General features: G+C 50.6%; 3 protein-coding genes across 3 annotated transcripts in view; 2 read left to right on the top strand and 1 right to left on the bottom strand.

The window, feature by feature from the left end:
• The first annotated feature begins 1,032 nt into the window (after nucleotides 1–1,032).
• ZNF771 (zinc finger protein 771) lies at nucleotides 1,033–8,300 on the top strand. The gene is given in 4 exon segments (XM_037507242.1): nucleotides 1,033–1,078; nucleotides 1,438–1,590; nucleotides 7,449–8,196; nucleotides 8,199–8,300. Coding segments are annotated over 3 exon segments (954 nt in total). The 5' UTR covers nucleotides 1,033–1,078; nucleotides 1,438–1,446; the 3' UTR covers nucleotides 8,261–8,300.
• A 2,455-nt stretch (nucleotides 8,301–10,755) lies between these two features.
• On the bottom strand, nucleotides 10,756–13,851 carry DCTPP1 (dCTP pyrophosphatase 1). Its single transcript, XM_037504541.2, has 3 exons — nucleotides 13,751–13,851; nucleotides 12,896–13,006; nucleotides 10,756–11,734 (listed from the first exon to the last, which is right to left on the bottom strand). Exons 1-3 carry the CDS (start codon nucleotides 13,849–13,851, stop codon nucleotides 11,434–11,436), a joined length of 513 nt encoding a protein of 170 aa, XP_037360438.1. The 3' UTR covers nucleotides 10,756–11,433.
• Nucleotides 13,852–14,194: 343 nt separating this feature from the next.
• Nucleotides 14,195–15,923, top strand: part of ITGAL (integrin subunit alpha L) — a 71,240-nt gene continuing 69,511 nt past the window's right edge. The window contains exon 1 of the mRNA XM_054693740.1: nucleotides 14,195–14,423. The gene's annotated coding sequence lies outside the window, so the exon portion shown is untranslated. The remainder of the gene's footprint in view (nucleotides 14,424–15,923) is intronic.

Here is a 15,923-nt window from a genome sequence, read left to right as displayed (position 1 = left end):
TATATGAAATATTTCAACGTTTAAATGCTGAAAACTACAGTTTGTAAGAGTGCCCTTTTTATCAGACTAATTTTTATTTATTTTGTCTCCCCATCCCCCCACTGCCCAAACTAATTTTTGAAAGAAAAAACACCCTGAGGGCCGCGCAAGGTAGTTCTGTGGGCTGGATAGGGTCACTGGGTAATTCTCCATCTGGGCTACTACTTGTCAGGATGCTGTGACAACTCTTACGTTGTTAACTTAGGCAAATCAGTTTACCTCCGAACTTCAGTTAGCTCATTTGTAAAATGTATCCACCTTTGTGCAGATCAAAGGAGATAAAAGTTGGTCGGAAGGTAGTGAGTTATATCAATTGTTCCATCCGTTACAGATCAAACTCCTTACTCAACTCTTTTCCCCTCCTCACTACCGCTCTTGACTAGTCTTAAAAGAAAAAAAAAAAAAGAGTGATAAAGTGTGTAAAGACGCTTTAGTAAAACGCTGGCTCAGAGTAGGCACACCGCCCAGCAAGCAGCAGCTGATTTGCTAAGTATGTATTCAAGGAGCAAGCTATCCCAGAGACCAGGCCACCAGGAGGGCGACACCAGGAAAGGAGAAAAGACGGGAGAGGATGAAAAATGAGACGGGCAGGGGTGAGGAGAGGCAGCAGGGTCCGCCCTCCAGGCGGGGCGCCCGCGAGAGGCCCAGGCCGGGGCGGGAGCGCACGTGGCCTATTTCGGGCGGAGCAGACGCGCTTGGCAGCAGCGGAGATCTCCGAGTCAGTCACAGGAGGCGAGCCTGGAAGGTAGGTTACAACTGAGCTGCGAGGACCTGCAACGCCGGCACGGGACGGCTTGGGGCCCCCGGGAGCCGGAGGGCCGCGCAGGGCGCGGGTCCGGGGGTGGCCACCCGCCCACTGCAGTCGCGGCCGGACGCCTGGGTTCCCTGGGCCCCGCCCCCAGGGGCGGCACCAGGAATCCTGGCCAATGGCCGCTCGCCTCCCAGGCCCCGCCCGCCCCGCCCCCTGAGCCGCGGCCTCTGAGTGCCCAACCGCCCGGCGCCCTGGCCTGGGGCAGCGCGAGCGCCGAACCTGCGGCCGGTGAGTGCGCACCCCCCAGGGTCTCCGCCCCGCTCCCGCGTCCAGCCCGTGACCTAGAGCTCGGGGCCGCAGATCTGGGCGCCGAGGAGTGACTCAGCGCGGGGAGGGTGGCGACTTGCCGGGGCTGGAGATTCGAACTGTTCAAGGCCTTGAATGCCGGGACGAGCGGGGTGAACTAGTGTTCTCGGAGCTGGACCCGGGGCAGTGCTGGGGGTGGGGCCGGGCCAGGGTGGAGGGGAGAGGGCCCGACCCAGAGACCAGGGCCGGGCGGGAGAAGCCAGGGCTGCACCGCCTCGCCTGGGCCAGGGCCATAGTGATGGGGGCGGGTCCTGAGCTTCTGACCCAGCTCCCCGCCCCAGGACACCAAGATGCCTGGCGAACAGCAGACAGAGGAGGAGGAGGAGGAGGAAGAGATGCAAGAGGAGATGGTGCTGCTGGTGAAGGGTGAGGAAGATGAGGGTGAGGAGAAATATGAGGTAGTGAAACTCAAGATCCCCATGGACAGCAAGGAGGTACGTGTCCCGCACCCTGGGCCCCTTTGCTCCTAATCGTGGACCAGGTCCGACCTTCCTCAGACAGAAGCCAGAGATCCTGCCCCTACTTTTCCCGAAATCCCACAGTTGGCCACCCATCCTTCTGCCCTACTGTCAATGCTGCCATCATACAGATGTCACGCCTGCTGTGTGAATGCTGGAGAGTAACACTGTCCTTGGTTCCTCGTGGAGTTTGCTGTCTAGTGGGGTTAGACTGACAAGTACCAGCAGTTATTCTGGTGTGACTGCAGACACAAGGGGGTGTGGGAGCCCAGATATGGGAACTTAATGCATACTTGGGGGTTGGTGTGGGGCAGTGGGGGGGGGGTCATGTCAGGCAACAGCAACAGCTGACTTTGCATAGCATTTAATGTGTGCCAGACGCTGATCTAAGCACCTCAGTTCTTTGATAGTGATAGTATTTGTTCCATTTTACAGGTGGGGAAACTGGACAGTGAAAACTGGCCTGTGGTCTCAAGTTACTAAAAGGATGGTTTGTCGAGACTAGTAGGAATCTGAGGGGAAGAATGGCCTTTTTAGTGGCCCAGAGGAGTGAGTGGGGCACTGGGAGGAGTGAGGGCACATGATTCAGTCATGTTGTAACCTCGGTGAGAATAGTGTATGTTTTGGAGGCCAGGTAGAACATCTGGGTTTTACCCTGAGGGTGCAGAAGGTTCACAGAGAGGCATTTTGTGGAGATCAGAATGAGTTTTATTTACCCACTCAAGACCCTAACTATCACCAGGTATATTTCCACTTCCCAGAGTCCTACAGGATGCCCATCCCCAGCCAAAGCAGTCCTAATTTCAACCTCCAGCTGTGCCAGGTTTCTGGGCCCAGGGTACCTGATTTCTTCCTGCACAGGGGCCAGCGAACGTTCTGCTGCCCCCTAGTGGGTATCGTGGGCCCTAACTGAGGGGGCTGGATGCTTTGACAAATTCTTCCAGTCAAAATAACTATTACAGTTGTTTCTCTCAGGCTTCTTTAGCCCATCATCCTAGCTCAGCCTTGCTCTCCTGGCCCTGTGGATCTCCACCTTTGACCTATAAATTAAGAACTGAGATTCCAGAGCTTAGGGTAGACTTCCAACTCCTTCACTTACCTGCTTTGTGACTTTTGGGAAGTTTAACCTCTTTGTGCCTCAGTTTCTTTACTTGTAAAAGGGAAATCATAATAGCACCTACTTCTTGGAGTTGTGAGGATTAATATGTTAACACATGTAAAGAACTGTCTGGCACATAATAAATACTATGTAAATATCTGCTATTATTCATTCATCTTCCTGAAGTTCAAAAAGGTCATCCTTCCAGATATTTTTCAACTCACTTTTATCAAAGACCATTCTGGGCCTGGAATTGAACAGGGAGACCAACATGGTGGCTCTTGACAGGTGATTGAGAGCAAACAAGTCTTGGGGAAAGCTTTACAAGATACCTTTTGATTTGGGTCTTGAAAGTTTAGTGCAACAGACTTTGATTTGGCAAGTGGAGGAGGAGGAAGGGCATTCCAGGAGGAGACTGCAAAGGCAAAGGCTCAGATATGAGGCAAGAGAAGTGGGTGGCGCCATCAAGTAAAAGGTGTTGAAAGCCAGCATAGGACATACTGAGTTAGGTTATGTGGTGCCATCAGAAGCCTTAAATCAGAGGAAGGACATGTTTGTATTTTCAATTTAGAAGAATCATTAACTACTGTGGAGAGACCAGGCCAGGTAACTTGCTCCAAGGTAGGGACAGCAGTGCAGTGGAGAGAAGCTGAGAGGAGGGGATACCTGGTTGGACTGGTTGGAGCTAATCACGGTGTTGGGGGAGCTAGGCATAGCTAGTCATGAAAGGTATGAGGACTAGACTGTAAATGGCATCATGTGGCAATTAAAAACATTGGTTCAAATCCTAACTCTACCATTCACCAGCTTTGCCGTGGCTTTCTCATCTGTAAAATGGGATAATGAAAATAAGATCCTTGAATGCCAGTCAGAGAAGGATCATCCAAGGAGGAGGGTGGCATTGACACATCCATGCACACATCCCAAGGACATTTACACTATGCCCATAAGATAGCTCACTGATTTGCTGTGTGGTCCCACTGGGTGTCAGTTTTTCTATCTGTGAAACAGTGATCTTGAAAGCGCCTTCCAGTGCTGACACTCTGTGACTCTTAGCTGTCACCTAGTTCTATGCTAAGTCATTGTCCAGAACAGGCCTTAATTATGCTGCACTCAGGGGCTGGGGTATTCTTTCTCTGCCTATCACAATCCAATCTATCTTTAATGAATAGAACAGATTTTCTCAGGGCTCTCTGCACATCCAGTTCTGTCTCTCCCTGCTTAAACCCTTGAGTGGTTTCCTATTTCCCTCAGGATAAAGTCTCAGCTTCTAAGTCTGGCATTCAAAGCTCTTTACCATTGACCTCATGTCCTGGTTTCATGTCTAATCAATCAAGATCCATCCCATTTCCCAGCTTCAAACAGAACTGACCCTTTCTTACCTCTAAGACTTTGCCCATGTGATCTCTCAGCCTACTTAGCCCTCTTGCCCTTTTCCACCTGCTTTCCCCTACAGTAGCTTCTCTCTTCTAGATCAAGTTTCTTAATTTTTACATGCATACAAATCACCTGGGATCTTGTTAAAGTGAAGGTTTTGATGCAGTAGGTCTGGGATGGGACTTGAGACTGCATATCTAACAAGTTCCCACAGATGCTAGTGTTGGTCTGTGGCCCACACTTCCATTGTGGGGGAGCTAGAGCACAGGGATCGATTTTATACTTTATACCAATAAGAAGATAGATTCTGATTTTTGAGAGTCAAGGGGAGCGAGACAAGCTGCACAGGTGACCTCAAACATGTCAGCAAGATATAACTGCATCATGGCTAAGGGATAGGCGTTTTGGACAATGACAGATGTCCAGTTCAAACTCTGCGGTTGATTAGCTGATGACATTGGGTAGTCAGCAACCTTACTTCTGAATCTTAAATCTTTTTTTATAAAACAGAACTAATGATACCTAATCCAAAGGGTTGTGAGAATTTACAATGAAAACATGAGTAAAAAAAAACTATTGTTCCTGGCACATAGCGCATGCTTAATCAACGGTAGTTTTATTTAAAAATATTATTATACTACATTATATCCCCATAGTGCTTCTTGTTATAGGGTTCTATGCAAATACCATTTATTCTGACTTCTAATAGTTGTAGGATTTAAGACAAATAGAGCTTTTTACAATCACCTCTGTCTGGTATTTGCCAAGCTTTAGTAACGTGTATTACTCACCTGTTGTGCTCATATATTTAATGCTTTTCTTCAGATAGATTCACATTGTTCTGTTAAATAAATTTACCTTCATTTAAACAACAATATTGATGAAATTGTGAGTTTCATGGAATCCATTGTTTTTCTAATATCTGTGAAAATAAATAATGATTATAATAAGACAAAGTTTGCCTACATAACACCCAGAATCCTCTTGCATCCTGTAGTGTGCGTCCCTCCAGTTGGGAAGTTTTGACTTCACCTAGGTGATCTCACCTTCCTTGGAGCACTGAGGCAGGAAAGGGAGTGACTTGCCTGCAGTGTTAATGAGCTCGCCTTGGCCCGTCTTACCAAGATTCTTCCTGGGGCACCCAAGTCCCCCTCTCCTGGAGCTGGAGATACTAAAGAGACACGTGTGAAGAATTTCTTTCTTAGGAAGCCTAAGGACTTCCTGAGGCTGCTAAAGTCACCTTAAAGAATGGTGCCAAGGGAAAACAGACCAGAAAATGTAGCTATAATGAAAAAAGTTCTCTCCACAATGACTGTTGTGTTGAAATCAACCTGATAGATGTCAAAAACCAGAGCACGACTGGAAAATATGACCTTGAATTTAGATTGTGCCAAGCCTACTGTGTGGAGTTTCTCAATTTAAAGTATCAGGTTGCATTTTCACCTTGAAGGAGGGAGCTGGGGACTTGGAGTCCAGCCTCTGTCAAGTCTTGGCCACATGAGCACAGGGAAGTCTACTGGTTAAGGGCTCTAGAGTCAGTCCTGACTCCTACTGACTGTGAATTTAATCTCCCTGAGCCTTGATTTTTTTTTTTTTCACTCCTGACTTAAAGAAGTAACAGGAAGATTTTATACAATGATGTAGATAAAACAACATAATCAAAGCTTTACATAGCAATGTTATCACTATTATCACATAAATATGATATATATATATGAGATATATATGTGACTAGTCACTAATTTCCCAGACCACCTTGTTTTCTGTTTCTGAGTTGGTTATCCAAAAGCTGCTGCCTTTTTACAAAGGGTCTTGAAGGCCTTGCAACTTCAGAAAGAAAAGGACTTATTGCTCCCTGGCTGTCACCACCTCTACCTGTTTCCTTTCATTTGGTAAATTAATGTGCCTAGTTTCTTGGTCCACATTTGCTGGGATGAGATTCTCTTTTCTAAGATGGGAGCAATGTGCTTTCAATATTCCTCTTAATGCTCTGTTAGTACAAAATGTTTTCTCTTTACCTATTTCTTAAAAAGCTTTTCTTTTTCTAATTTTCTCTCTAGAGGCCCAGACCTCATGATATTGACTCATTTAAAAAATTTTTCATTTCAAGCCTCAGAATAGTATTGAGATTATACCCTTGCCTTCTTCACTTAAAAAATAAAAATAAAAAAAAAAATTTAAAAAGGTATTTGCTCTTAAGTCTTTTAGAGAGCCTGGAACTTGGTCCTGGCCTGGCTTCTAAGAACCCATGCTCTCCTGGTGCTCCTACCTCACTGGCTCTTCCTGTTCAGTCTCCTTCGCGGGCCACTCTGCATCTTGCTGCCCCAGGTTCTCTCTGCCCATTCCAAGTGCCCTCATCCATTCTCAAGGCTTTAAAAACCATCTATCTCCAAGCTTCCCAATTAACATCTCTGGCCTAGGCCTCCTTCCTGAGCTCCAGATATATCCAGAATTGGAGATACCATACAAAACATCTCATCTACCAAGTTGCTCCTGCCACCATACTCTCTGTGTAGATGGCAACCCTTGCAGTTGCTGAGCTCAAAGTCCTACGAGTCATTCCTCTTTTCTTTATACCTCACATCTAATTTTTGTTGAATTTGTTGTCTCAAAATGCAAAATATATCCAGTAGCAGACCACTTCTCACCACTTTCACTTTCCACCTCCTCACCTGGGTCTGAGTCACTGTCTTCTCTTGCCAGGCCACAGCAGTAAGGGAGCTTCCTCCCTGTCTCCTGCTTCTATTCTCCACCTCGGCAACCTGAGGGAGCCTTTTTAACTGAGTCTGATCTTGCCCCCAAACAGCTAACACTCCTCAGAGGGTTCCCTATCTCATTCATACTGTCACTTCACGGATTATGCTCGCCTGTGCATTCTGCACTGGGCACTTTGCATCCCCGAAACTCAACAGGCCAACTCCTGCCTCAGGGTCTTGCTGCCCCTCAGTAGCCAGTCTTAAGCGCCTTTAGGTGTTTGCTTATCTTTTATCAGTAAGGTTTCTTAATTCTATTTGAATTTAAAGCCACCCCCCCTATCATTTTTCTTCATCCAGTCTTCCTGAGAACAGGAATTTAAATTTAAAACAAGGCTGAATGACCCAGCGGCTAGAACAGAGTCCGGCCCCGTGTACGTGCTCCATGAGTATTTGTTGGATTAATAAAGAATAGCTAGAATGACACTAGGCATTGTGGTATTTGCATCACTGTATCGTTTCTAATGCGCACACGAGGAGGAGGCAGGCACTTTTGTTTTTTTCTATCTTACAAACGGGGGTACTCAGGTTGCGGCTTGCGCAGACCCAGAGACCGGGGGCCGGGGCCTAGCGGTCAGGGCTGACCTGTGCCCCTCTCCCCGCAGGTCCCGAGCGAGGCGCCAGCGCCGTCGGCCGACCCGGCGCGCCCACACGCGTGCCCGGACTGCGGCCGCGCCTTCGCGCGCCGCTCCACGCTGGCCAAGCACGCACGCACGCACACGGGCGAGCGGCCCTTCGCGTGCACCGAGTGCGGCCGGCGCTTCTCGCAGAAGTCAGCGCTGACCAAACACGGCCGCACGCACACGGGCGAGCGGCCCTACGAGTGCCCCGAGTGCGACAAGCGCTTCTCGGCCGCCTCGAACCTGCGGCAACACCGGCGGCGCCACACTGGCGAGAAGCCGTACGCATGCGCGCACTGCGGGCGCCGCTTCGCGCAGAGCTCCAACTACGCACAGCACCTGCGCGTGCACACGGGCGAGAAGCCGTACGCGTGCCCGGACTGCGGACGCGCCTTCGGCGGCAGTTCGTGCCTGGCGCGCCACCGACGCACGCACACGGGCGAGCGGCCGTACGCATGCGCCGACTGCGGCACGCGCTTCGCTCAGAGCTCGGCGCTGGCCAAGCACCGACGTGTGCACACGGGCGAGAAGCCTCACCGCTGCGCCGTGTGCGGCCGGCGCTTCGGCCACCGCTCCAACCTGGCGGAGCATGCGCGCACGCACACGGGCGAGCGACCCTATCCGTGCGCCGAGTGCGGCCGACGCTTCCGCCTCAGCTCGCACTTCATCCGCCACCGCCGCGCGCACATGCGGCGCCGCCTCTATATCTGTGCGGGCTGCGGCCGGGACTTCAAGCTCCCCCTGGCGCCACGGCCGCCACTGCCACCGAGCGCTGCCCGGAGTGCGAGGGCACCTGAGCCGCCGTTTTTTGTCGCCATGTGGCTGCGAGGGGCCGGCCAAGACCCCGACCTGGGGCTGCGTAGCCTGGACGGTTCACCCCCGTTCTGCTGGGTCTGCGGTAGGGTGGGATGGCAGGCTGGGCTGGAACAGGGAGCTCCCCAATCGCGTCCTGGCAAACCTCACCCCCAACTGCAGCCCCTCAGCCCGTGATAGTGAATAAAGTATTATATCCTCACCCCACCCGTGCCTGTGAGTGAGGTGGGTGGGGAGAGGAGGAAAGTATCCCCCAGGCTTAGGTGACCTGAGTGAACCGTGGAGCCAACGGGGCTGTAAGTCTAAGGGGTTCCGGGAACTGCGTGTGTGTGTGCAGCCTCCCTCACTCTGCGGTGGTCCATGTCCTTGCTACCTCGCACCCGGAAGGGTCTGTCAATAGAGCATGTTTGTGATTAAGAAGCCACTGCTTTCTGAAGCGCTTGGGTGGGTAGGATGGACCTCAAGGAGCTCAGCATAGTGAAGCAGCTCTAGTAGAAGCTTCATAGCAGCTTCACAGAAGCTTCAAGTGATCGGCTCATTTTTATCCCCAAAGTACCCGTAAAGCATGTCTATCTTTGGTCTCCATTTTTGCAGAAAAGTAGGTTTTGACAGCTAGTGAATGGCAGAGCAGGTGCAAGTAAAAGGCCATTGCAGTCTTGTCCCTGAGCCATAGGGGGGCGGAGGGGAGCTGTTGGGTAGTTCTTTAAAGCAATCATGGCATTTACAGGTTCTTCTCAGAAGAGGTGCTTGAGCTGATCTTTAAGATCAAGACAGGGACAGTATGGAGAGAGCCCCTGAAACTGTCTGTCAGACTTAGTAGAGCTTGCAGACCCACTGGAGGATAGAAATGGGGGGCGGGGAGGATGGTGGTGGGCAGGAAATAAACCACTAGGGACTTTGGAAGCAAGGCTAAAGGATCCAAAGCAGCAAAGAAACCTTGGCAGACTGGAAGGGGAAGGGTAGACTTGACAGTAGGAGCTAGAAGCCATAGGTGTTAAGAGTGGACCTGGCGACAGGGAAATGAGATGGGGCTGTCTTCATTTCTTAGGCAGTGACACTGAAACGGGGGCACTGCATGAGCAGGGCAGGAATTGAAGTGGGGGCAGTGGTTACACCCCAATCTGGGTGGGAGGTGGATGGGGGGCTAGGGAGTGACTCAAAAGAGCTTGGGGATGAGCTTTATGGTGCAAGATGCCATGTCCTGAAGAGGATACCCAAGAAGGGTATCTGTGAAAGAACAGAGGTCGGAAGAAAACTAGAACTGTCTTGCTCAGTCAGATGCCGCTCTGGTGTCCACTGTTTGGGGAAAGTGCAAAGTAGTTTCAGTGGAGGGCTGGGGTGAGAGTCAGCCTTGAGTGGACTAGGGTATAACTGGGAGGAGGGGGAAGCAGAGTGGATGACTGAAACATCTCTTCTTCAAGAGGCTTGGCTGTGAGAGTATGAGGCTGGTGGGAAGGGCTACTGGAAAGAGAAGTTGATTCGACAGAGGGGAGATTAGTGATCAAGGAAAGGGAAATGAAATCAGGCCCTGTCACTGGCAGGGAGAAAAAAGGTGGGTTTGGGAATATAAAGCTGAAGCAGTTCCAATCTGGACTGTTTTACCTAGAAAGAGAGATCACTGGTTAGGAGGAATAAGGTCAGTAAAGGGGAATGCCTCATTTTACTAATGATGAAACAGGCTTAGAGGGGCAGTAAAAGTAGTCTAAATGGTCTTTTCCCCTGCACTACCCCACCCTGTGAGAGAGGCAGGCCCCTTATCCAAGAAGGGAGGTAAAGTAAAGGTAAATCATATACACCCAACACTATCTTTGAGTGTACAGGTGGAATAAGAAATTGGCCTTGGGAGGGTGGGGGAGGAGTCTAAGGGCCCAAATGCAAGAAGAGAGGAAGCCCTGTTCTCCATATCAGACACGTGACCCCAGTTTGTGTTAGGTGCTGGGAAGAGGGGCTGAGGGCTCTCAGTGCTGGGGACCCAGGGTCTAAGGCTGAGTTCTAGGTCCCAGGTCTGGCTTAACTGTTGTTTCCTGCTCTGAACCCTTAGAATTTCTGAGTTGAAAGGCAAACTGGCAGTAACAGCAGCAAGCTTACATAGTACCTATTAAGTGCCAGGCCCTGTGCTAAGCATTCTTCTTATAATAGCTCACTTAAACCTTACAACCCTATCAGGTAGATACTATTTATTTTATTTTATTTTATTTTTTTTTTTAAATTTATTTTTAATTTTTTTTTTTAAGATTTATTTATTTATTCATACAAGCACTGGGTACAGTCAGAAGCGCGGGAGGGTGAGAGAATTCACCAGAGCCAGAGCGGGGAGCAGAGCAGGCAGAAGGACCGAAGTACATGCTGAGGGGAGCAGCGGGCGGCAGGGGAGGTCTGCGTGCCACGCGGGACCCTCCTCCGGTGGCCGGGGAGCAGCTGGGGATCGAACCGGCGCCGCAGAGGCCGCGGGGAGCTTCGCAACCCAGCACTCAACCGCTGCGCCACCGGGGAGGCCCAGATACTATTTATTTTACATATGAGCAAGCTGAAGTGCAGAAGTGATTTGAACAACACCATCCAGCTAAGTATCACTAATGGTACTCGAACCCAGAAATGCTAGCTCCAGAATGTGGATTCTTTTTTTTTTTTTTGTGGGACCCTCGCCAGTGGCCGGGGATCGAACTGGCGCTGCAGAGGCTGCGGGCAGCCTCGCACCTAGCACTCAACTGCTGTGCCACCAGGGGAGGCCCCAAAATGTGGATTCTTAACCAGCACTACACATAGCCTCCAAACTCCTTTAGAAGCCTGAATAGGAAAGGACCTTGCAGGAAATCTCACAGTGAATTGCTAGAACTCAAATTTCTCTGCCCCAAAGGAAGAAGGTACAATATACACAGGAGTTGAACCCAAAGGCACCCCTCTTTGGCACCTTCTGGGACACAGCCTCCCCCTCCCTGCCCCCCACCACTCCAGGAAGAATCTGGAAATTGCTAACCAAAACTGTTTTATTGAGAGAGAAAATGAAGCTGTCTTCTGGAGATTTCTGGGCCTGAGACCTCTGGAAGTGGGGCTGCCAGACCCATGATCAGTTAGGAAAGGATTAGAAGAGCTTCCACGGCCGGGCCACCCTCTGCTCCTCAGATGCCATGCTGAGTTCAGGTTCTGTGCCCATGTTCTAGGTTGAGGCTTGGCCCGTAGGCTCACAGGTAAGGTCTGCAGGCCTCACAGCCTGGTCTTTGGAGGTGACCCCATGGGGCAAGTCTGTATACTTGCGGGCAGAGCCGCGGGACAGATGTACTGGGTAACGTCGCCGGTTGATGTCCATCTTGGCAAGGACTGCTTGGGGCAGATCCACACGGCAGCGGGCTGCTAATGCTACCAGGTAGATGAGGACATCACTAAGCTCCTCTTGAAGGGCTGCCCGTTCCTTGGGGGGCCAGGCTTGGGGGCCAGCCTCCTCATCGGGCTTCCACTGACTGGGGGTAGAACATACAGATAGGTACACACAGCGATGCTAGCTAGGACAATGGGCCCTGGCTCTCTTAAGAGCACCCAGTTCTTATAGCAATGAACTCCTACCTCCTAGAAGTTCCTCCAAGGTTAACTCAACCCTTCTGGGCCCTAGGCAGTCGGGGTAAGGCATGACACCCGAGCAGATGATTCACCCAAAGCTGTGTCTCTCTCTATGCCAAGAGAACTTTTCACTTGTTGAGATCCAATTCTACTTCTCTAAAGACTGAGCCACTACCACCTCAGACCTATGCCACTGTAGAAGTCTGCCCTGTACCCACCCTTACTCTGTGCCATCTCTTAAAAGCATTAATTACATTTTGTGCCTCTCTTGCTATACCTTCCCCAAACTCCTCCAGGTTCTGCATGAGCTGATTCTTGCCCCTGTCTTTGTCTACTACTCTCCCCTCTCCCCATCTAAAGCCACTTTGTGTCTTGCAAACAGACCTGGCATAAAAGCTTTGCACTTAAAACTCCTGCGTGGAATGCTCCGCCCCCTCCTCTCCACCCTTAGAATTTTCCCATGGCTGCCACCTCCTCAGAAGAGCCTTCTCCCTTTGCTACCTTTTCATCACCTGGTGTTATTTTCTTCATAGAACTTGTTGTAACAGCAGATCTTTTCAAACAAATTTGCCTACTTATTGCCAGTATCCTTGCACTATCTTGTTCAAGGTCATATTCTTTGATGGTAGAAGACCTAGCAGCCAGATGACACTCATAAACCCGTCATGAATGAACAGCTTGCACACAGCAGGCACACATCTCTGTGCCTTAGTTTCTCCATCCCATGGTGACTGCCCTGGTCTTGCCTAATATGCACCAGTTTCCTTAGTAGCCTCCCCTGCCCCAATTTGCTCGGTGATCCATCCACCCTGCAGACACAAGGGTCATTCTACCACTCGGATCTGATCAGATTGTCTAATCATACTCCATGACTTCCTAACCCTTGTTCTATCTTTCAGGGTTCATATCCCTGAAAGGACCAGGAAGATTCAGTCATTTAGGTATCCCCAGCACCAGAACAGAATTTGGGAGCGAAGAGAGTTAAAGCAATCCTCTTATTTGAGGATCAAATAAACCCTCCCTTCTTCCATACCACAGAGATAGGAAATGTTCTGTCTACTCACAAGAGCTCTGCCAGCTCTCCCACTTCCCCTACTAAGGCCAGGAGAAGGTTCCGAGGCTGGTGGAACTGGTCCCAGTCTCTTTCAGCAGCAAACTCTGCATGGAGACGGCGGCTGGAAGAGGAGAAAGGGGAGAAAGCCCAGGTCCCAAGATTAGGATGAGAGGTAGGGCCCAGGCAGGTCCTGCTGTGTTATTAATGGGGGAGGGGGAAGAGGGGCAGCATGTAATAAAGGAATTCACCTAATTCTTTGGATGGCCTTAAGCAAATCATTTCTTCTCTAGGGGACCTGGTTTTCTCATCTATAAAATGGGTGTGCCCCTAGAGACACCCCAAACTACCGAAAGTTAACAATACCCTCTTCATTATTCCACCTCCTGCTGCTGCTTCTGCAGTTTCCTCCGCCGGGAATATCCGTATCTCTACGGATACTGGCATATCTAAATTCTACCAAGCTTTATAGGGTACAGCAAGGAGCGCATCCGTCATAAGAAGCCTTCCTTGATTTCCTCCAGCAGGGAGTAATGTCTCCCACCTCTCAGTCCTGCATATGCCCCGTCTTATCACCCACTCCTGGAAGGCAGAGGCCGGGCAGAAGCAGCATCCGACTCCGGTATTTCACCTGGGCAGAGCTGAGGGGTGATTCTACTATTGCTCACTGGGGATCGCCGTTGCCCTGCCTCGGGTATACACTGCCAAGCCCATTCTGCAGATGAGATTGCAAAGTTCTCCCCGGTGCGCCAGGAGTGCAGGGCCCGGAAACAGACGCTGCTTTCTTCCAGCCCACGTGGAGGGACCCTCCCCAGAAAAAGGGAGAAGGGCGGCGATCTCCCCCGCGGACTGGGCAAGAGCGGCTTACATATCCTCGAGCGTGGGCTCCGGGCTGAAGCTGAACGGCGCGGCGGCAGCAGCGCCCTCCTCCCGCGAGTCCCCACGAGTCTCCCCGCCCGCCGCGGACATTGTGGCCGCGGTGCCGCGCCCGGGACTGCCCAGGAGATCCCCGCGCCCACCGCGACAGCCCGCCTCCGGAGCCCTTGGCCAATCACAGTCGCCAGCGAGCGCGGCGGCGCCGCAGGGAAGACCAATTACTTCCGTGGAATTTCATAGAGCCCGCCCCCTTTCCAGATTGGACCAATCTGAGAGAGCTTCAGGCGCGCGCACCTAGTCCGGACCCGGTAATTCTTGGTTTTGGTCAAGCGCCTTAAAGGTGTCGCTGCCAGATTATTCCCTCAGAGGAACGCGAAAAAGGCAGAAGGCGGGCGGGCGCAGGCGCGTCACTGCTCTTGTTGGGCGCCAGATGGCGCCAAAGCGAAGTCGCGGGGTGCGGGCGCGCGTCGCTCAGTGGAGAACCCCAGCGGCGGAGGGTTTAAGAGAGAGGAATTGTCAGGACCCAAGAACGCCCGAAGGACGCAGGATGCCTTCGGGTTCCAGCGAGGCCTTGCCAAGGAGCTGGGCCTAGAGTAGCTGTTTCAAGCACTTCACATATTTAATCTCCACAGCAACTCATTTAATCCTGACAACAACCCAATGAGGTAGGTGATGATAGTATTATTATTCCCATTTTACAGATAAGGAAACCGAGGATTAAGTGATTTAACTCAATGGCTAGTCAAGTTTCAGATCCAGGCAGTTTGGGTCTAGAATTTGTTATTGGCCCCTACACTGGATTGCCTCTGATGGTCATAAATACTATTTATTTATTTTTTTAAGATTTATTTATTTTTATACAAGAGCTGAGGTACAGGTCAGAGGCGCGGGAGGGTGAGCGGATTCACCAGAGACAGAGTGGGGAGCAGAACAGGCAGAAGGACCGAAGTACACTGCTGAGGGGAGCAGCGGGCGGCAGGAGAGGTCTGCCTCGCCATGTGGGTCACCTCCCTGGCCAGGGATCGAACTCATGCTGCAGAGGCTGCGGACAGCTTCACGGGTTGTGTCTTAACCCTTGCACCACCAGGGAGGCCCCTGGAATAATTTTTGTTGTTACCATTTGGTTTACTACTATGACTGCATTCTGAAAGGATATGTCTTTTCTTTAAAAAGATTCCAGTAAACGGCCTCCCTGGTGGCGCAGCGGTTGAGCGCCGGTGCGATCCCCGGCTGCTCCCCGGCCACCAGAGGAGGGTCCCACATGGCGCGCAGACCTCTCCTGCCGCCCGCTGCTCCCCCCAGCTGTGTGCTTCTGTCCTTCTGCCTGCTCTGCTCCCCGCTCTGGCTCTAGTGAATTCTCTCACCCTCCCGCGCTTCTGACTGTACCCAGTGCATGTATAAACAAACAAACAAACAAATAAATAAATAAACAAATACATAAAAATATTTAAAAAAAAAGAATTATGGAAACCATTTGAAGGGCTTTGGACAGGGGAGTCATAGGTTCATACTTTGTATTTATGACCCCGCTGGCTGCTGTTTTAAGAATGAATGGAGGAGGACAAGAGTAGAAGCAGGGAGATGAATTACTGCATTTGTCCAAGCAAAAGAGACGGGGACTTGGGCCAGGCTGATGGTTGAAGATGGAGGGAGTTGAATGTATGGAGACGTATTTTGGACGTAGAGCTATAGGCTTTGTTGATTTTGAAGTAGCAGGATGGGATGAAGGGTAAATTCAAACCTGACTTACAAGTTTTGAATGTCAGACAACTTGGTGGATGGATGGTGACTCCTATTGGGATGAGGGGGAGGAGGTGCAAGATTGAACACGTCAAATTGGCAGGTAGATTTATGAGCTTAAGGGTTAGAGGAGAAATTAGGGCTAGAGATCCAGATTTTGCAGTATGTCATTTAAAGTCATGGAATTGGAGAATAATACAAGAATCCAGGTAGATAGACCAAGGTTTAGAGTACTCCGACATTTAGTAGTAGAGTGGAGGAGAGGCAGGTGAGGCAGGAGGAAAGTTGGCAGAGTGTAGTGACATGGAGGCTGAGAGGAACATGTTCCAGAAAGAGTGAACATCTGATTGGGAGGCTGTGAACTGTAAAATTAGAGGAGAACACGCAATTCACCACTGAGTTAGGCAATATGAAAGTTGGATATG

Source organism: Talpa occidentalis, unplaced genomic scaffold (genome assembly GCF_014898055.3).
Source record: "Talpa occidentalis isolate TD23 unplaced genomic scaffold, MPIMG_talOcc4v2.1 talOcc4.12, whole genome shotgun sequence".
Lineage (NCBI taxonomy): Eukaryota > Metazoa > Chordata > Mammalia > Eulipotyphla > Talpidae > Talpa > Talpa occidentalis.
The sequence above is the reverse complement of the archived record's forward strand: the minus strand, read 5'-3'. Positions and strand labels throughout refer to the sequence as shown.

Coding starts and splice junctions, on each gene's coding strand:
- DCTPP1 (XM_037504541.2), bottom strand. CDS start 13,851: ATGTCCGCGGCGGGCGGGGAGACTCGTGGGGACTCGCGGGAGGAGGGC. Junction 13,007..13,750: donor GAGCCCACGCTCGAGGATAT/GTAAGCCGCTCT, acceptor CTCCTCTTCCAG/CCGCCGTCTCCATGCAGAGT. Junction 11,735..12,895: donor GGAGAGCTGGCAGAGCTCTT/GTGAGTAGACAG, acceptor TTCTACCCCCAG/TCAGTGGAAGCCCGATGAGG.